General features: G+C 50.5%; 3 protein-coding genes across 3 annotated transcripts; 1 reads left to right on the forward strand and 2 right to left on the reverse strand.

Moving 5' to 3' along the window:
* Window positions 1-47: 47 nt before the first annotated feature.
* On the reverse strand, window positions 48-3,377 carry BCR38DRAFT_368265 (uncharacterized protein). Its single transcript, XM_040857254.1, has 2 exons — window positions 675-3,377; window positions 48-621 (listed from the first exon to the last, which is right to left on the reverse strand). Exons 1-2 carry the CDS (start codon window positions 3,185-3,187, stop codon window positions 177-179), a joined length of 2,958 nt encoding a protein of 985 aa, XP_040716347.1. The 5' UTR covers window positions 3,188-3,377; the 3' UTR covers window positions 48-176.
* A 2,132-nt stretch (window positions 3,378-5,509) lies between these two features.
* Window positions 5,510-5,976, forward strand: BCR38DRAFT_408925 (uncharacterized protein; the record flags this gene model as incomplete). The annotated part of the gene is made up of 2 exons (XM_040858321.1): window positions 5,510-5,795; window positions 5,873-5,976. The coding sequence occupies 2 exons, from the start codon at window positions 5,510-5,512 to the stop codon at window positions 5,974-5,976; spliced, it is 390 nt and encodes a 129-aa protein (XP_040716348.1).
* Window positions 5,977-9,680: 3,704 nt separating this feature from the next.
* BCR38DRAFT_484654 (glycoside hydrolase family 18 protein) lies at window positions 9,681-14,629 on the reverse strand (the record flags this gene model as incomplete). Its single annotated transcript, XM_040863775.1, has 6 exons — window positions 9,681-10,816; window positions 10,881-10,977; window positions 11,035-12,050; window positions 12,099-12,214; window positions 12,298-12,500; window positions 12,617-14,629. 6 exons carry the CDS (start codon window positions 14,627-14,629, stop codon window positions 9,681-9,683), a joined length of 4,581 nt encoding a protein of 1,526 aa, XP_040716349.1.
* Window positions 14,630-15,167: the final 538 nt, after the last annotated feature.

Here is a 15,167-nt window from a genome sequence, read left to right on the forward strand (position 1 = left end):
CGGCTAACATCCAATATTGTCCGAGTCACGTTTACAAGCAAGACATTCGGAGTCAAAATAGCATATCTTCAGTGAATAACCAATCGTGTTTCTCGGAACATCCAAACACCAGAAACGCCTGTCATGCTAAAATGCTTGCTTGTGTCCCCGTCATTACTGAGTAACCATCATTACCATCACAACCCTCTTAACAACTCATCCAACGTCAAGGGTTTCCTGACAGCATTATTCAACCCTTCGTGGAAAGTTACCCAAACCTTGGTCTCCGCATTCCCTAAGGGCGCATCGCTTGGCTTCTTGATCTGACCATTGGCATCCGTCTCCTGCAGGGGACGCACTGCAACCTTGACAACTCTTCCGAAGAAATCTCTCTTGACAGGAATCGCCGGAAGCTCAATGCTCTTGGCTTTGTTGGCGCTTTCTTTGTCCTCGAGGATGTATTCGTCATGGCCCAGAGGGTTCCCACCCTGGAAACGCGCTTGTCGGGCCGAGTTTTCTCGCAGTATCTTGGTCTTCTGGACTTCCTGGTCGAGAACCTGTCGCACTGCATAGCGGGTCGGCGCATGGGTGCCATGGATGATTGCAGCCGACGTCTCGAAGGTGGCAAGCGTATCAATGTCACTGTGAATATGTTAGTACGAACTACGCACCAAGCCAGCAGCGTGTAAACATACGGTTCCATCCGGTAGACCCACGTGGGCCCTCTGCTGAACATGTCGCCTTCGATCTTTCCTCTTTGAAGAGTGATGCCCACATCCAGCAAAGTTTCTGCGGCTCTCCTGACCATCGCCCTTTCAGTATCTCTGCGGACACTAGCTGTGCCACGCTGGTCACCGCTGCCACCGACAACGACTGGTTTGACGTCTGGGGACACAAGGCGGTTGAGATACGGAATGAAGTCAGTCGAGAGATCCTCGGCGCTCCGGAACGCTCGCATCAGCGTCGGTGCGAGTTGAGCATGGAAAGCCTGGAGCAGGGCGCGGTTGCTCTTCTCCGCTTCACGGGCGGCAAAGTCTGCTCGCGGTCCAGAAAATGGAAGTGGAGGGGTCTCCTCCTCGTCGGCACCACCCCTCTTTTGATACATCAACTGTGAGTGTCGAATGGGGGAGGCGAACAAGTGGTGGCATGCCAGAACAGGCTGGCTGAGATACGGTGCTAACTCCCAATCCTGACTGCCATACAGTCTGGAACTGCAGGAGTCGTGGAAATGCATCCATTCATATGCCTGATCTGGTTTCGTGAGGAATGAGTCGTCGTTGAATTCATGGTTCGGGTAGTCGGAGAAGATGTCCGTTACGACTCGATCCACGTCTCCGCTAGTTTCGACCATTTGACGGAGGCGCTCCATGGCGTACTTTTTTTGCTGTTCCGAAAAGCCCAACTGCGCTTTCGGTTGCTCACGAAGGTTGGCAGAAGCCATAGGGGCAATAATGGTGTTGCTCTTTGGGAAGCCGGCACCCTCCTGGAATATGCGGCCGACTATGTCTTTGACATTGCTTCGGCCAATACCTCTTGCGCCGCCTCCACCGTGGGCTAAATCATGCACAATGTTCCGCTCAACCCAGTGACGGGTCAAGCAGAGCGGACCGTTCCGAGTCGCAGATCGAAGTCGTCCCGCAACCCACTCGCCGACAACCATGATTCCTCGAATGTCTCCCTCGGCATTGCTCTCGGCACCTTTCCTTGCCTCTAGTCCGCTACTCATTCCCCAAGCCGCCTCGCACAATTTGCGGGCCGCGTCTTTCTCGCAGGGGATTCCTTCTTTTTCAAACACGGTTTTCAAGCGCGTGACAACGGCATCGAGGGTTGGTTTCCCAACGTGAACGATCTCAGCCATATTTGATTGACGTAAAGGTCGTAGTGACGGGTGGTACACATCGTTGCATATCAAGATGAGGGGCCGCATTTGCCGAAAGTCGTCACCTTTCTTCTTGTGTCGACGACTTTCGCGGACCGCCTCAGCCTTCCCAGCGCTGTTCTTCTCACCGATGGCAATCAGGTCCAGGAGCGCCTTGATAAAGCCTCCCTCCCCCGACCCGCTAGATCCAGAGACAACACCGTCAACCTCATCGACAATCACACAGACTGGACGAGCAATCTTTGGTTTTTGGCCAGCCACGGGTTTGCTGTGCTGCACAGTCTTGACACTCTCCGTGCCCAAGCTGGTTCGAATTTGATTCTTGACAACATCACGACTTCGATCGTCACTGGCATTGATCTCCATCACGTCATAACCTGCCTGCTTTGCGCATACGTGAGCAAGCGTGGTCTTGCCCAGTCCAGGGGGTCCTGTGAGCATCAGGATCTTGCGAAGCGGCTTCTCTTCTTCGACTTGGGTCTTCGCGCCTGGTCGCCGGAATGGCTTTGACTTGGCTGATCGGGGAAACACGAGGGGATCCCATCGTTTCAACCACCGCAGCACGTTCCGGTTCGTCCCATCGTCACCGCACAAGTCCATGAAGTTTTTGGCGCGGTATTTCTCGGTCCACAGCAAGGCCTTCTGGGGCTTCTTCCCTGGAGGCTGTTCCACGGACGGCATCGGATGGTCGGGCACGACCACCATGGTTGGCTTTTTCTGGGCAATCTCCTTCTTGGCTGCTTGGACCAACTCATGCATCTCAATGCCATAATAACTGCGGATCGCTCGCCCCTCCTTGGTCTTGGACCTCGCAGCGACTATGCGCTCATAGGATGGCCCAGAATTCGCCTTTCGCTGCTTTATATCTACCGTCTTCCCCGAACATGTGGTAATGCTGAATTTGCCCTTTGAAACATGCGAGGTAAGGGTTCGGAAGGCGGACGCGAAGTTGCCGGTTGAGTTGAAGAGTGCGTCGTAGGGTGACTCTTGCATTTCCCCATTGCGTTTGTGCGGCTGGGCGGCTGTTGCAATTGTCTCCTCTGTGCTTCTTAAAATCGGCTCTTTTGGTTCGGCATCGAGTTGCGCTGGTGGTGACGAAGGCTCGGTGAATTCCACGATAGCAGGATCGGTTGGGCTGCTTAGCATGCGCCGCTTTGGAGCTGGCGGCGCAGCGCTTTCATCTCCGTCGGAATCATCGTCAATAATGAACCCGGCTCTGCGTCGCGCTCGAGACTTCTGGGCCTGGGGTGATTTCGCACGCTTGTTGGTGGGGGGAGAAGAGCTGGCGGGATAGACAACTGGTGACGAGACTGACAACATTTTGGGCATTCAATTGAGAGACCGCTGTCGGTGCTGGCCTATTCGAGTTGACAATTGAGGGAGTTCGCGTCTGCTGGTAGGTGGAGGTATGATCACTTCATGTTCCACACTCGGTGTTTCTCGACCGACACGGTTGACGCGCTGGACGCGTTCACGGGTACTTCTAAATTTTGGGATGCGCGTCTAAGTGGGCCCCCCTTGAGCTCCAGACCAGGGCGCAAGGTACCGCTTTCAGCGGCGGTATTGATGAACGTCAATTGTAGCTTAAAGTAACACTCTCTGCCACAATACGGTCAGCTGACGCTATTTTCCACATATAATCCATAACCAAACTTGAGTCTCGATCTGGAGTACTTAGAGCAATGGCCAAAACAAGTAGCATCAGCGAATTTCGCCCATTCCCCAAGCTGCTTTTAGAGATCCGTCAGATGGTCTGGCTCGAGACCATGATGGAGGAACTCGAACACCGCGCTGTCCTCATGGACAATAGAGACGATCCTCCCGCGTAAGGAACGTTCTTTCTTGGCGTCCGGCTCACACCTGAAGTCTGCTCACAAAGAAGGAATCCCGCGGAGAGGCTCGGATTCTATTCAATCAAGCTCCAGCTACGGACCAAGCCCTCTAGAGAACGTTCATGCTAGAGGTCTTGAGGTACACAACGAATTCTGTAAGCTCATCAACGACAGCGATTTTCACAATAACAGTGGAGCGTTCAAGAGGCTGATTACGATGCTACTTTGGGTCGCTTTAAATCTACCAGGGTCTACTTAAGCCTGGCCCGAAATACCTTTTTGGGAGCATGTATGGAGAATGGCTACTGGCATTGCTTTGATGAAGACCACATTCAGAGCGATTCGTGATGGACCACCTACCGCCATGAGTTCTGTACCACCTTAAGCCAGGCCGAGTGAAAGCAATTAAACGACTCAATCACAAAAATTTGAGCCTGATACAGAAGCAAGTGCTCCACTTGTTTCTTCAAACCATATCGTATCACTTCATTCTCATGGTCTACCTCTGGACCGAGCCTCGAAATTGGCTGATTTACATCTCCACCGGCCCCCTCAGCGTCATGCTGAACTGTAATTCGAACTGATCCGCCTTAACATGGATAAGCAATGGGAAAATATGTCTAACCACAGGACATGACTCAAAGGTAGAATAACGAAGAAGATCTTTCATCCAGAACGAGCACTTGACTTCTCGACGTATGGGCATCGTTAAGCACGGATGGAGCTCTACCTCTACCAGCTTGTGTATGATCTGGTCATGACATACGGAAAGCCAATGAGCATCTGCTTGTATTCGTCTCATTTTGCGAACTGGCATCAAAAAGGACTTCGGCTGGGAAGAAAATGGTACGCCTAGTGAACAGGCTACGTGAAGCAGTCAAATGCAGCCTGGCCATCTGGACATCTCATCAGCTAGTGTTTCAGCAATGACGGAACCGTGCCCTTATTGATTGTACGGTAGTTGGCTTCCATAGCAGCTTTTTTTTCGGCCATATCGGGCCTAGCGCCAATGCCACTTTTACTCAGGCTCGGCTCAGTCCAATATCAGCCACATGCCCTGATCAGCCGGAGTCGTAGGAAATTATGAACAGTTATGCAGAGAAAACGGAGAAAGAAACGGGTTGAGTGCAGCTCCGTCTAATGTGGCTTGCTCGACAGATATAATCGAACAGGCAGCTTTTAGCTTCGTCCAAATCCGACCTTCCATAACACAGTACATATATAAAATGAATGATTTTTAGAAATATTCGTCAGGTCAAGTAGCATCGTAAGAAAGCACATTTAACCATGCTCGTGAAATTACTTTTCTTGGTTCTACCGCTTGCGGTAGCCTGTTTATGGGTTGAACGGGTGAGGCGTCTCGGTCTGAATAGGACCATGGTCGGAGATATGGGTTTCATCCATAGCGCCATGTCCCGACTTGACCTAGCATTCAATGACATAAAACAACAATACTTACTCCCGCCTCCTAGCCGGGATGCCAGTCTGGGAATCCTGCCTTCTGATCTTATCTGCCGGGACTCTTAACAGAGGGTCGGGCAAATCAACACAAGCTTCCCCCTATTACAAGCGTCGCCGGGCGACTTCATAGCCCTACAGTATCAAGAGAACGGACATGTCACTCTTCCTGAGAACACACCACACAAGCCTAGCAACTCTACTATATTCATTTATGGGACTTCATCGCCTTCTTTCTATCCACCACGTCTGGAACGCAGATGGAACCGGGGTGATCAAAGGGGGCGTATCAAAACATCATGTACATAAAGGACGCTTCCGTCCTCACGCAGGTAATTGAATTACTTATCAGTGAAAAGCGATGCCTTCACGGGGAGTACCACGAACTATGCACAACCAACCGAAAGTCATGCATAAGAGACAAGGCAGAACATCGAATCGCAAAAGGCCCTCACGAAGAGCCCTACCAACTAGAGACAGCCAACTTAGAGTCATGCGGAAGAGACGAGGCGGGATATTACACCGCAGCATCCTCAAATATGCGGACCTCTTCAATCTGGACGTTATCCTTATGGCTCAGGATAGGAGCAGTGGAGAATACGAGGTGTTTGAGCCGAATGAGAATTGGCCCCCACATAAAAGACATCGTAAGTTGGCACGATCAAGTCCAAGCAAAGCAGCTAATTGAAGTAGAAACCCGCAATTTTCTATGCTAGTAAGGCAGAGGACGTTAGTAAAGATCTTGAGTCGGCACTGCAGCAGTTAGAGAAGCTGGTCATACGGACAAGAGCGCCGAAGCCACCCCAGCCTCAAGTGTTACGGTCCTAGAATGCATGTATCAATTAGATGTAGGGAAGCCGATGTTTGAGAACTGAACAATTCTATTTAAAGATGTGCCAATGCTTAATAATAATAATAGACATTGATCAGAAAGTGAGATGTCCTCGTTGTCGCATAGGTCACACACAACATGCATCATGCGAGTGCATTGTCCGATCTCCTGACCTTGTTCCCTAGACAAGCCTACATGCAGTGCTGGCTTTGGAAAGACTAATCACGTTTCGCTGCCGTACAGTGAATGCATTTTCCGTCTTCAATAAACTCGTCGTCATCCAGGATTGAATTCTAGAAACGAAAAGCCTGGTTATACGGTTTGGAAGACTCGATTGAATTAGCAATTTCAAAGCCATGAAATCCATATTTTCTATAAATACCCTTTACCACGCCCCCAAACAATCCCAATGAGCACAACAGAATGTTACGGAGAGCCAACCCTTGCCATTAATTCACTAAAGCTAACGCAGGGAGGATATGCCCAGGGGTAGGCCTAGACTTCTCTGGGGGCTGTGGTTTTACCGAGGGCGTCTTCTTCCTCTGGTCTCTTGAAGTCAAGTTCCCCGACAACTGAGTCCGGGAATACAACGCAGAAGAATCCTGGTCGAACGAGCCTACCTCCCTCCGTTTGACTGAAGTATCTGGGAGGGCAATCAGCGAACTCCGGTGGAGACCATAAGTCTGGGAGATAGAAGATTCGATGCCGAGGTCGGAGAAGGGATTTTCTTGGAATAGAACCTCTTATCCCACGGCCGCCGGTGAGAATTGCTGAAGGAAGGTGTTCACCAGATGAGACCGAGCGAGAGCATCCGCGTTGAAGTGGGGAAAAGCGGAGGGCGGGCAAGGCGCCGGGTCGCTGACTTGGGAGAAGTCAGCAGTCAACGCTCCTTGGTGCATCGGAACCACTGCTGGCAGGATGCTTGGAGCGCTAACAGATTTGTCGCGGCGGCCGAAAGCAAACCCGCCCTGCTCCGGCTTGATCTGTACTCTACGTGCCCAACTCCTACTTTACCGCGAGAACAAGGACCGATCCACGTCGGCTCGTAAGCCTAGCCAGCAAGGATACCGGATTTGCAGGGCTCGAACACACCAGATAGTGAGATTAGTATCGAAATTGAGGTGATGAGGACAGGGCGGTATGTATTGAGCCGACGCATGTGACTGTACGATTGTATTCTTGCCTACATAAGGGGTCCAGTCCGTCGAGAGATTATGCATCCACGCAAACATGACTCTCGCATCGCAATCAAATAGGATAATGAAACGGTCTTTGATTCTTAGAATATCATAGCTTGTGTATGGTCCTTGGGTCGCCATCTTTTCTTCTTCTCGTACGTAGGCAGCGAGGTTTGTTTACTCACTGCAAAAGGTGTTTAAGGCCTTTTGCGAAGTGGGTAGACATCTGGCCGATTTCGTGCACGTTGCATAGCCTCGAATGGTGATAATATTGTTCAGACCTTCTCGAGGTCGTCGTTTCTTTCTTAGGAATATATCTATTAATAATAGATGATGACTCGCGGAGACGGCTGTAGTCGGCTCATAGGTGTCGCTGTCCAGTACCGGAAGCCCTGTCAGCCGTAAGTGTGACAGGCCAATTTCGGCATACCGAGTCGCACCAAAGAGATGCAGAACAGGACGAGGGAACTCTGCTGTTATCAATCTATAAATAACGATATGAACATATTGTGGTACTAAATATAGCCTGTTTTCTAACGGCCAAACTACAAGCACAAAATGACCTGAGTATGTTAAAACTTGCAATGGATGTCGGAGTATCTACAAAACTTCCTTACAAGATAGTTTCACATCTTTTAAATCATCGTCAACATGGCCACCCACACATATGTCAACGACCTTCCTACTTCATATCTTAATCACCATGTAAAGCCGGAATATCGAGTTGACGACATTACCCCCCTGAAAACCGAAGCTGATTCGTTACCCACGCACTTGACACAGCCGAATAAGAACGACTGGACTGAGCGGATGATATGTCGGTTTGAAAAACACTGGGAAATATTGAGCCGCCGTGTTTTTACGAGGCTGAGGTCCATGGATGATGTCTCTTCTGAGAAGCGGCGCGGTAGGCTGATAGCTGTGGATGTGATTCATTGTGATCTATCAGAAGGCTATCACTTGAACAAGACTTTCTTATGGCTTGCAGTCAGGAACTGAGTGTAATATCTCTATATATGCCAGCCACGTTGAGGAGAGAGAGCACTTATATTGTTAGTTGGTTTCAATGTTTTGCTCGTCATCCACTATCTTGGTTGGACTACAGTACATTTTTATTTTTATTTTCATAGTCTGAATTCTTACGAACTGGATCTGGATCACGCAACATGGCCACACACGGTGATTTTAAGAAAATGTTCTTGAGGTAATCCCTAGTTCCTCGGAGCATGTCTGCTCATAGCAGATACTGATATGCAGGGACAGCCAATACTAACTCCTCACTATCCAATTGGAGCCGAGGCTCTAATCTGCTGTAAACTGGCTGGCTGGTTTCGGCCGCGGGATCATAAATAGATGATTTCACACTAGAAAGCTATATATATATACAGATAAATCTATAAATAACTGAGTAGATAGTGTGGTTGGCACTAGGGATACATTACTTCGTAATGGCAGATTTCATCAGAAGCCATGGAAACAGCGTCGCTGTACCATTTTACCAGGTCTAGACCTCGTCTTTTCGGTTGCCGCATTAACGTTGGACGTGACTGGAAATGTAATAGGAGATACTACGCCGAGACCGACAGCCTGCGTTTATGTCATGTGTTCGACGAATTGGGATAGTGTATGTGTTGCATTTTTGCGTGCTTAACCAACTGTGTTCAATGGAGGGATAGTTTTATTTACGGCTGCATTCCTAGAGAGAGTGTTTGCACCTACAGATCCAAGAAGCGTTTCCAATGAATATACATGCAATTTTGCCTTATTCAACAGCGAAGTCCTTCAATCTCTTCTCAGCCCAGACTCCTAAATAACCGAAGTATCCCTCTGGGTCGTCCTCTCGCTAGCCTCGCAACGCAAACCAAAAGGGGCGTGCATCTTTTCCCGCCTAGATTGCATATTGATAACTTGATGCTTCAGTAGAAAGAGCCTAGACAAAGGCGGCTATCTTCTTCCACTTGAAATTGGTGCCTGAATAGAAGGCTTACATCGAAATACTGCCTTGCCTACGTTGTATATTGCATGTGGTCGTTTAGAGTTGCGTTTTCCGGTCACTGCATCGAGGGTTACTGCTATCGACGGGTTGGACAAGTTAGCAGGCAAAACACAGCCGGTCTCCCAGTCATATAACGAAGTCATACGACGTTGATTGTCTGACTCCATTGTGATGGACATGTTACGAATAGAAGAAAGGATATGGGCCTAGATATCGGTGCTGTCATGTTCACGCGGGCACCTCACTACGCTCCTGTCATAGAAGACGCGCCGAAGTATAGAATGCGATCAAGCAGACGTAGGCCAGGAAGTATCTTCCCAAGTACCATATAGTTTTGGAAATTAGAGAGACATAGCGAGCAAGTTATAGTATAGCCTCTTTCAGCCCCATTGATAAACTCGAAGACTCTTGCCAGGGAAATATGCCAATCACCGACCGCCATAGTGAAATACCGCTGCTCACCAATTGATTTCTTAGAATAATATAAGTCGTTAAGCTAATTTGCCCATATTGCGGTCCTACCCCCTTAATCCCCGTTCACCCCCTTTTCATATTTGGCCCGATAGTTGTAAGGTGGTGCCTGTCCGACATAATACGGATCGAAAGTCATGAGAGCAAAGCCCGGATCACGTCTCGCAATGCCGTCAGGCCAGCACGGGTTGTCGTTCAAGCCATGGTTCGGTCTCGCCTTGTGGTCGTACTTCATGGTGAACTCGGGCCGCTGGTCGACAGTGATAGCCGCCTGGGTCTTGAAGAGTATCTTGGAACCCGCGCCCTGCTGGATGACCTGCTTGGCACCGACGGGCGCCTGTTTGACCTTGTTCTCAAGGTCCTTGTCGGACATGTCGGCCACTGGGGGCTTGAAGCACACTCCCTTCCACATGCTGCCGGCCGGGCGGTTTTCGGCGTCGGGTAGGTAACGCACAAGTTGGCCTCGGGAGTCTACGCCGCCGAACACCATAGCTGGGTCGTTTGGCTCGAGGAGGTAGGCGGGCGGATACTCGTCCCGGTCGCATGTCCGCTTCCATGAACGGTTCGCCTTGTCTTTCCAACCGGCGCCGCCATGTTGACTGCTCCAGCTCCTTGTTGCCACCCCATTTTCCCGATGCTTCGTAGAGGCCGCTTGGGGAGGGCAGGTGAGTGTTGCCCATTGAGGGTTGACAGAGATGGCCGACTCGTAGTGGTAACAAGCTTGCGTCCAGGCAGGGTCGCACGTCGCCATGACCTGGGTTGGCTTTGCGTTCGCCGCATAGGTCAGGGAGGTGATGACCAATTCAGTCACAACCGTCTTGTCCTTGACACACTCCTGCATCCTAAGCGTGTTCTTGGCCTGTCCATAGCGTTTGGTGGCCTCAGCTGGACTGATTCGACATTTGGCTGCCGACTTGGGTTTGGTGACACCATTGCCTGGACGTGGTGCTGTTGGATTCTTCGGATTGCCTCTGTCTCCCTTCTTGCCGCTTCCTTTGGGGAGGTTCTTAGGCTTTTTGAAGCTCGACACTCCACTTGCCACAGTGCTCAGAATGTCAAAGGCTTGTTTTATTTCGTCTGGCACGAGATCGCTGCCGCCACAGGGGCTTAGCCACCATTCGAAGGCGCCGCCTGGATCTTGATCCTCGTCGTAGAGGTAGGCAACCATTTGTGCGGCCGTCATGGCCATGTCTATCGTCGGGATAGTCAGCATGTTAGCTAGTTAAAGGGGCAATGTGAGGGTCGCTAGACATACCCAGACCGGCTGAAATGGCTTTCCCTACCCCAGGAATAAAATCTAAACCTACGTCGAGTAAGGTCTTGAGAGTGGACATGATTATGAAACAGCCGATCTAGAAAAAGTCAGTATATATGAGAGGATACCACCTTCCCACTTCACACAAACATACCTGAGCAATCATTGGAAGGGCTTCAATGATATCGTCGGCCAGTTCGTTCAGCAACCAATTGTCACACGAGCACTTTCCACCGGCGACTTCGCCCATGCCGGAGACTTTTTGCCAGGGGATCTCTTGGGTGCCCGGCCACCAGCCTACACAGCCGTAGTTCGTAGTCCTATCCTCAGACTTGGCCTGTTCCACTATCGCCTTGCATGGATTGTAGCACTGCAGGGCTCCGTCAAATCCCTGGGGAGGATACCGGTATATGACGCAGTTATTAGCGTTCTCCCGCCTGGCTGCCTCGTAGTCGTAGTAGTTGGGGTCGTCGACTGTCTCAACGTCCACCTCCGGCTCGACAGGTCGAGTCATGCAGATGTTCTCGGGACAGTGTCCGTACTTGCAAGCAAACTTGCAGAGGCGATTTAGATCAACGTTGAACTCGTCCCAAGCTACGATATCACCAATCGGTCGCTCGGGTAGAAGGTCTTCCAACGGTCCTTGCTCATAGCATGTACACAAAGATTCAGGGCAGAACCCAAAATTGCAAGAGAAGTCGCAGAGATCGCCAGAGTCGAGTGTGATGTCTTCTCCGTAGACGCAACCCTCTCCACTTTCTGGTCGGTCAGGGGGGAGGTCCATATCGTCTCGACCAAAAGTCTGCAGGTCGAGGGCCCAATCTATACTGCCCGCGAAATTCAGAGCCTTCCAGTCGTCACGCCGCGTGTCTTTGGTGGCTGGTGTCATGTAGCTGATGTAATCGCCTTTGTATAGCATGATATCCGAGTTACTTTTATCGTCGTAGAATGTCTTCGCACCGTCACCATTTGAGATGATCTCCATGATCTCAGCTGCGGCGAGATATCCGCCTGTGTCCGTACATCTTCCCGGATTGGCGTCTGACTGTGCTCTGCTGCCGGTAAACTCGCACATAGGACCCCAGCAGCTGTCTTGTGCCATGTGAAATGATCTGCCGTAGCTGGCCTCGCCCACGAAGACTTTGTTGTTGGGTACGCCGGCCTTGGTGACTAGATTTTCTCAGTATGAACACTTGAGCCATAGCCAGAAAGACTTACTGATGGAAAGTGAATTCCGTGTCTCAGTCAAGTTTACATGGCTTCGAATACACTTGCCAGAGTTACACATGTCAAACGAATTGGGGTTGCCATAGTCCCATTGACCATGGAGATCACTAAGAACACAGTCTATCAGTCGGCTCCTCTTTAAATTTGCACCGTACTCGGTGTGACAAGTCATAAAGATGAATATACTCACTAGGTCATGTATATGATATAGTCAATCACTTTGGCGATGCGATCGATCGGGAAAGCCTTCAGATACCAGAAAGAAGCAGGTGCAGCAATCGAGACGGACTTGTCGGTACCGATCTTCTGCTTCAGAACTGTGAGGAATTTGAGGTATCCAACACCGTCATTTTTGTCACCGATCGGCTTGCCGCCAACCATGATATCGGGAGCCTGGTTAATTCGATCTTAGCTTGCAGGGAAATTACACTATCGTGAGAGCAACACAACGAAAGACGAAAAGTAACTTGTGAATAAGTTTTCAGGGGAGGAGGAACGGCCTCACTTACTCCAGGGTACTCCCAGTCAATATCAATTCCATCCAAGCCTTCGTCCTTAGCGAATTGGACGAGATTATCTGCAAAGGCATCTCGATTCTCGAGAATGGCCTGCCTGATGATGTTGTAGGTCGCCGGCTCGGTCGAAAAAGCCCAACCGCCTAGTGAGAGGATGCGCTTGACGCCGGTAAGGGCCTTGAAGTCAGACCATTCATCCTTGCCATCCTTGATTACAGGTTTCCATGTATTTGGGTCGATGTCCCCAAACGCCCAGTGGATATGGGTGTAGCTGCCATCGGTGTTGGAGTTCTTAGCCTTCAACCAAAGACATTTACGGTTCATATTGAAGGCCGAGTAGTAGCCAACGCGCTGGAAAGTCGCAGGCGGCCCTGATACTTGCTTGATATCATTTCCGCAATTTGACACACATGTATTAGAGAAGTTCTTGTCTTTCGTGCCTGGTCCACCTCCTGGCGGAGCGTGGATGTCGCAGTGTGCCGGGAACACACCGCAAAAACCCCAATTACTGCAACACGCCTTCAGGGGACATGGATTGAGATCGGCCAGGGAGGTCGACGAATCGGCCGGCCGCTGTGTACCGGGTACCAATGGACCGCATTGTGTCCCCTGTTGGGGCGGCGGCATTGGCGGAAGCCCGTCGCTGAGACACATATTATAGCCCAACAACATGTCCTTACATTCGGTCCAGGCCCATGTCTTGCCCTTATTCCACTTCTCGATGTCATCAACCGTGACACCGAACGTCTTGGCCAAGGAGGCGCATGTTTCTTCGTTCGCGATGAGATGAGTCGCACAGACGCCGTCTGCCCCTGGTTTGGGGGGGTCTGGCTTCGGGTCTGTATGAGGATCACCCGCTGAACAGCAGACGTAATCGCCCGGCGCAAGTGTCGAGCACAAGCTGGGATTCGGATTATACTTGGTAAAGTCGGCGCCGGAGATTCCGCACTTGGAGGCGAGAGAAGCGCAGCCGTCTCCGGATTCAACTTTGATATATTTGCATTCTGCGCGTTTTTCGTTCACATAGCCAGCTCTTGGTGGTCTTCGAATCATCCGAGATGTAGATAATGTGTCTTGGGCAGACGTATTATTGCTGCTGCTGCTATTCAGCGCCAGGGGTTCGCTGGCAATATCGAATATTTTGGCGCCGGGGAGAGAACCAGCTTCTGTGAGCTTTGCGTCAGCCACGCAGGTCCCCTGGCTCCAAGCCAAGACTGTTTTCTGGACGAAAGTCAAGTCGTGAGTGTTATCGATGGCAATGCCGAAGACTCGCTCCGGCTGGCGGTCGTTGCCGCAGAGTTGAGCGACAACCCGGTCAGGAAGTGAGGTGCGACCCAAAAAGCTTGCCGTCAAGCCTGCGGTAACTGAATTGACAGTGGGCTTGCCAAGGCCCGCGCCAATGTATATGCCTGCCACGGTCTGTTTGTTGTGTGCAAATAAGATGTGCTCGTCACAGTTGTCTTGAGCGGAGAAAAACATCTGTACTCCTTCGAGCAAGCGAGAGATGTCATCCGTTTTGCCACCGTTGCCGCTACTTGCGATATTTATTTTCTCCTGGACTTCTGTGCCATTCACAGCACAGGCTGGTGCGACATCAAGGCTCGGTTGAAAATTATCAACTGCCGTCTTGGGGTTCTCAACTGGCTTTATAGTCGCGGTAGTATTGGCAATCGAAGTTGAGTCAGTCCCCAGTGTGCAGCTTCGTATAACGATATTCGAGTGCGGATCATCGAAAAGCTGAGAGATGGAGAACTGTAATAGCATAGGCCCCTGGCAACGTCGAAGGCGATCAACAGAGAAATAGGTAATCCAACTGTGTACGTTTGCGTAGTCGGTACAAGGCAGTGGACAGTCATGTTGATCAGAGTAGTAAGTGGTGAGATCACCAATCGGTGCAGGGTCATCCTTAGTTGTGGCAGGCTCAACAACTTGATTGCCGTCAAGATCGATGGCCCCATACCCAAGACGAAACACACATGCCAGGGAGGCGAAGACAACAAGTCTCATGTTTGGCCACCTCATTGTATTCTACGCAAAAGGAAGTAATGACAGACGAAAAGCCTCTTCGTATGCAAATGAAGAAGTTATATGGGCTCTCATTCTGAGCCGCAAGCATTTTATATCAGCCATACATTGCAGACAAGGCGCACCCGAGGGGACCGGTGGCCAGTCAGCCTCTCTTCTTGACCCCATGAGCGTTCAGGATCACGCGTGGTGCCAAGTTCTCCGACTAAAGCTCGTAATAGCAGCTTAGAAACCTGGGCAGCACTCAGACAGGCGGCTACCATCGATTGAGTGCATTGAAGGCATCACATCTCATTTTTTAACATGTACTATTATAAGGGCGGTACCTCGAGATTCCGGAGAGATTGGAATACGCTTAAAATCCTTCACGCCAAGGCCTCGCTATATTGCTTTTTGAGGCACAGGCAATCGAAGTGGTCGTCCGGCGGATAGGGGCAATCATTATATGACTAACAATAGCGGAGTATAGAGTCAGTGGCAGTTTAAATTGCCTGCCTTATTAGGGTGTGATGGCATGTGA

Source organism: Pseudomassariella vexata (genome assembly GCF_002105095.1).
Source record: "Pseudomassariella vexata strain CBS 129021 chromosome Unknown BCR38scaffold_6, whole genome shotgun sequence".
In the NCBI taxonomy this organism is placed as follows: Eukaryota; Fungi; Ascomycota; class Sordariomycetes; order Amphisphaeriales; family Pseudomassariaceae; genus Pseudomassariella; species Pseudomassariella vexata.

Bases quoted from the DNA above. Each gene is read 5' to 3' on its own strand.
- BCR38DRAFT_368265 (XM_040857254.1), bottom strand. From the start codon at position 3,187: ATGCCCAAAATGTTGTCAGTCTCGTCACCAGTTGTCTATCCCGCCAGC. The intron at 622-674 runs GTATGTTTACAC...ACATATTCACAG, and splicing joins TGGGTCTACCGGATGGAACC to TGACATTGATACGCTTGCCA.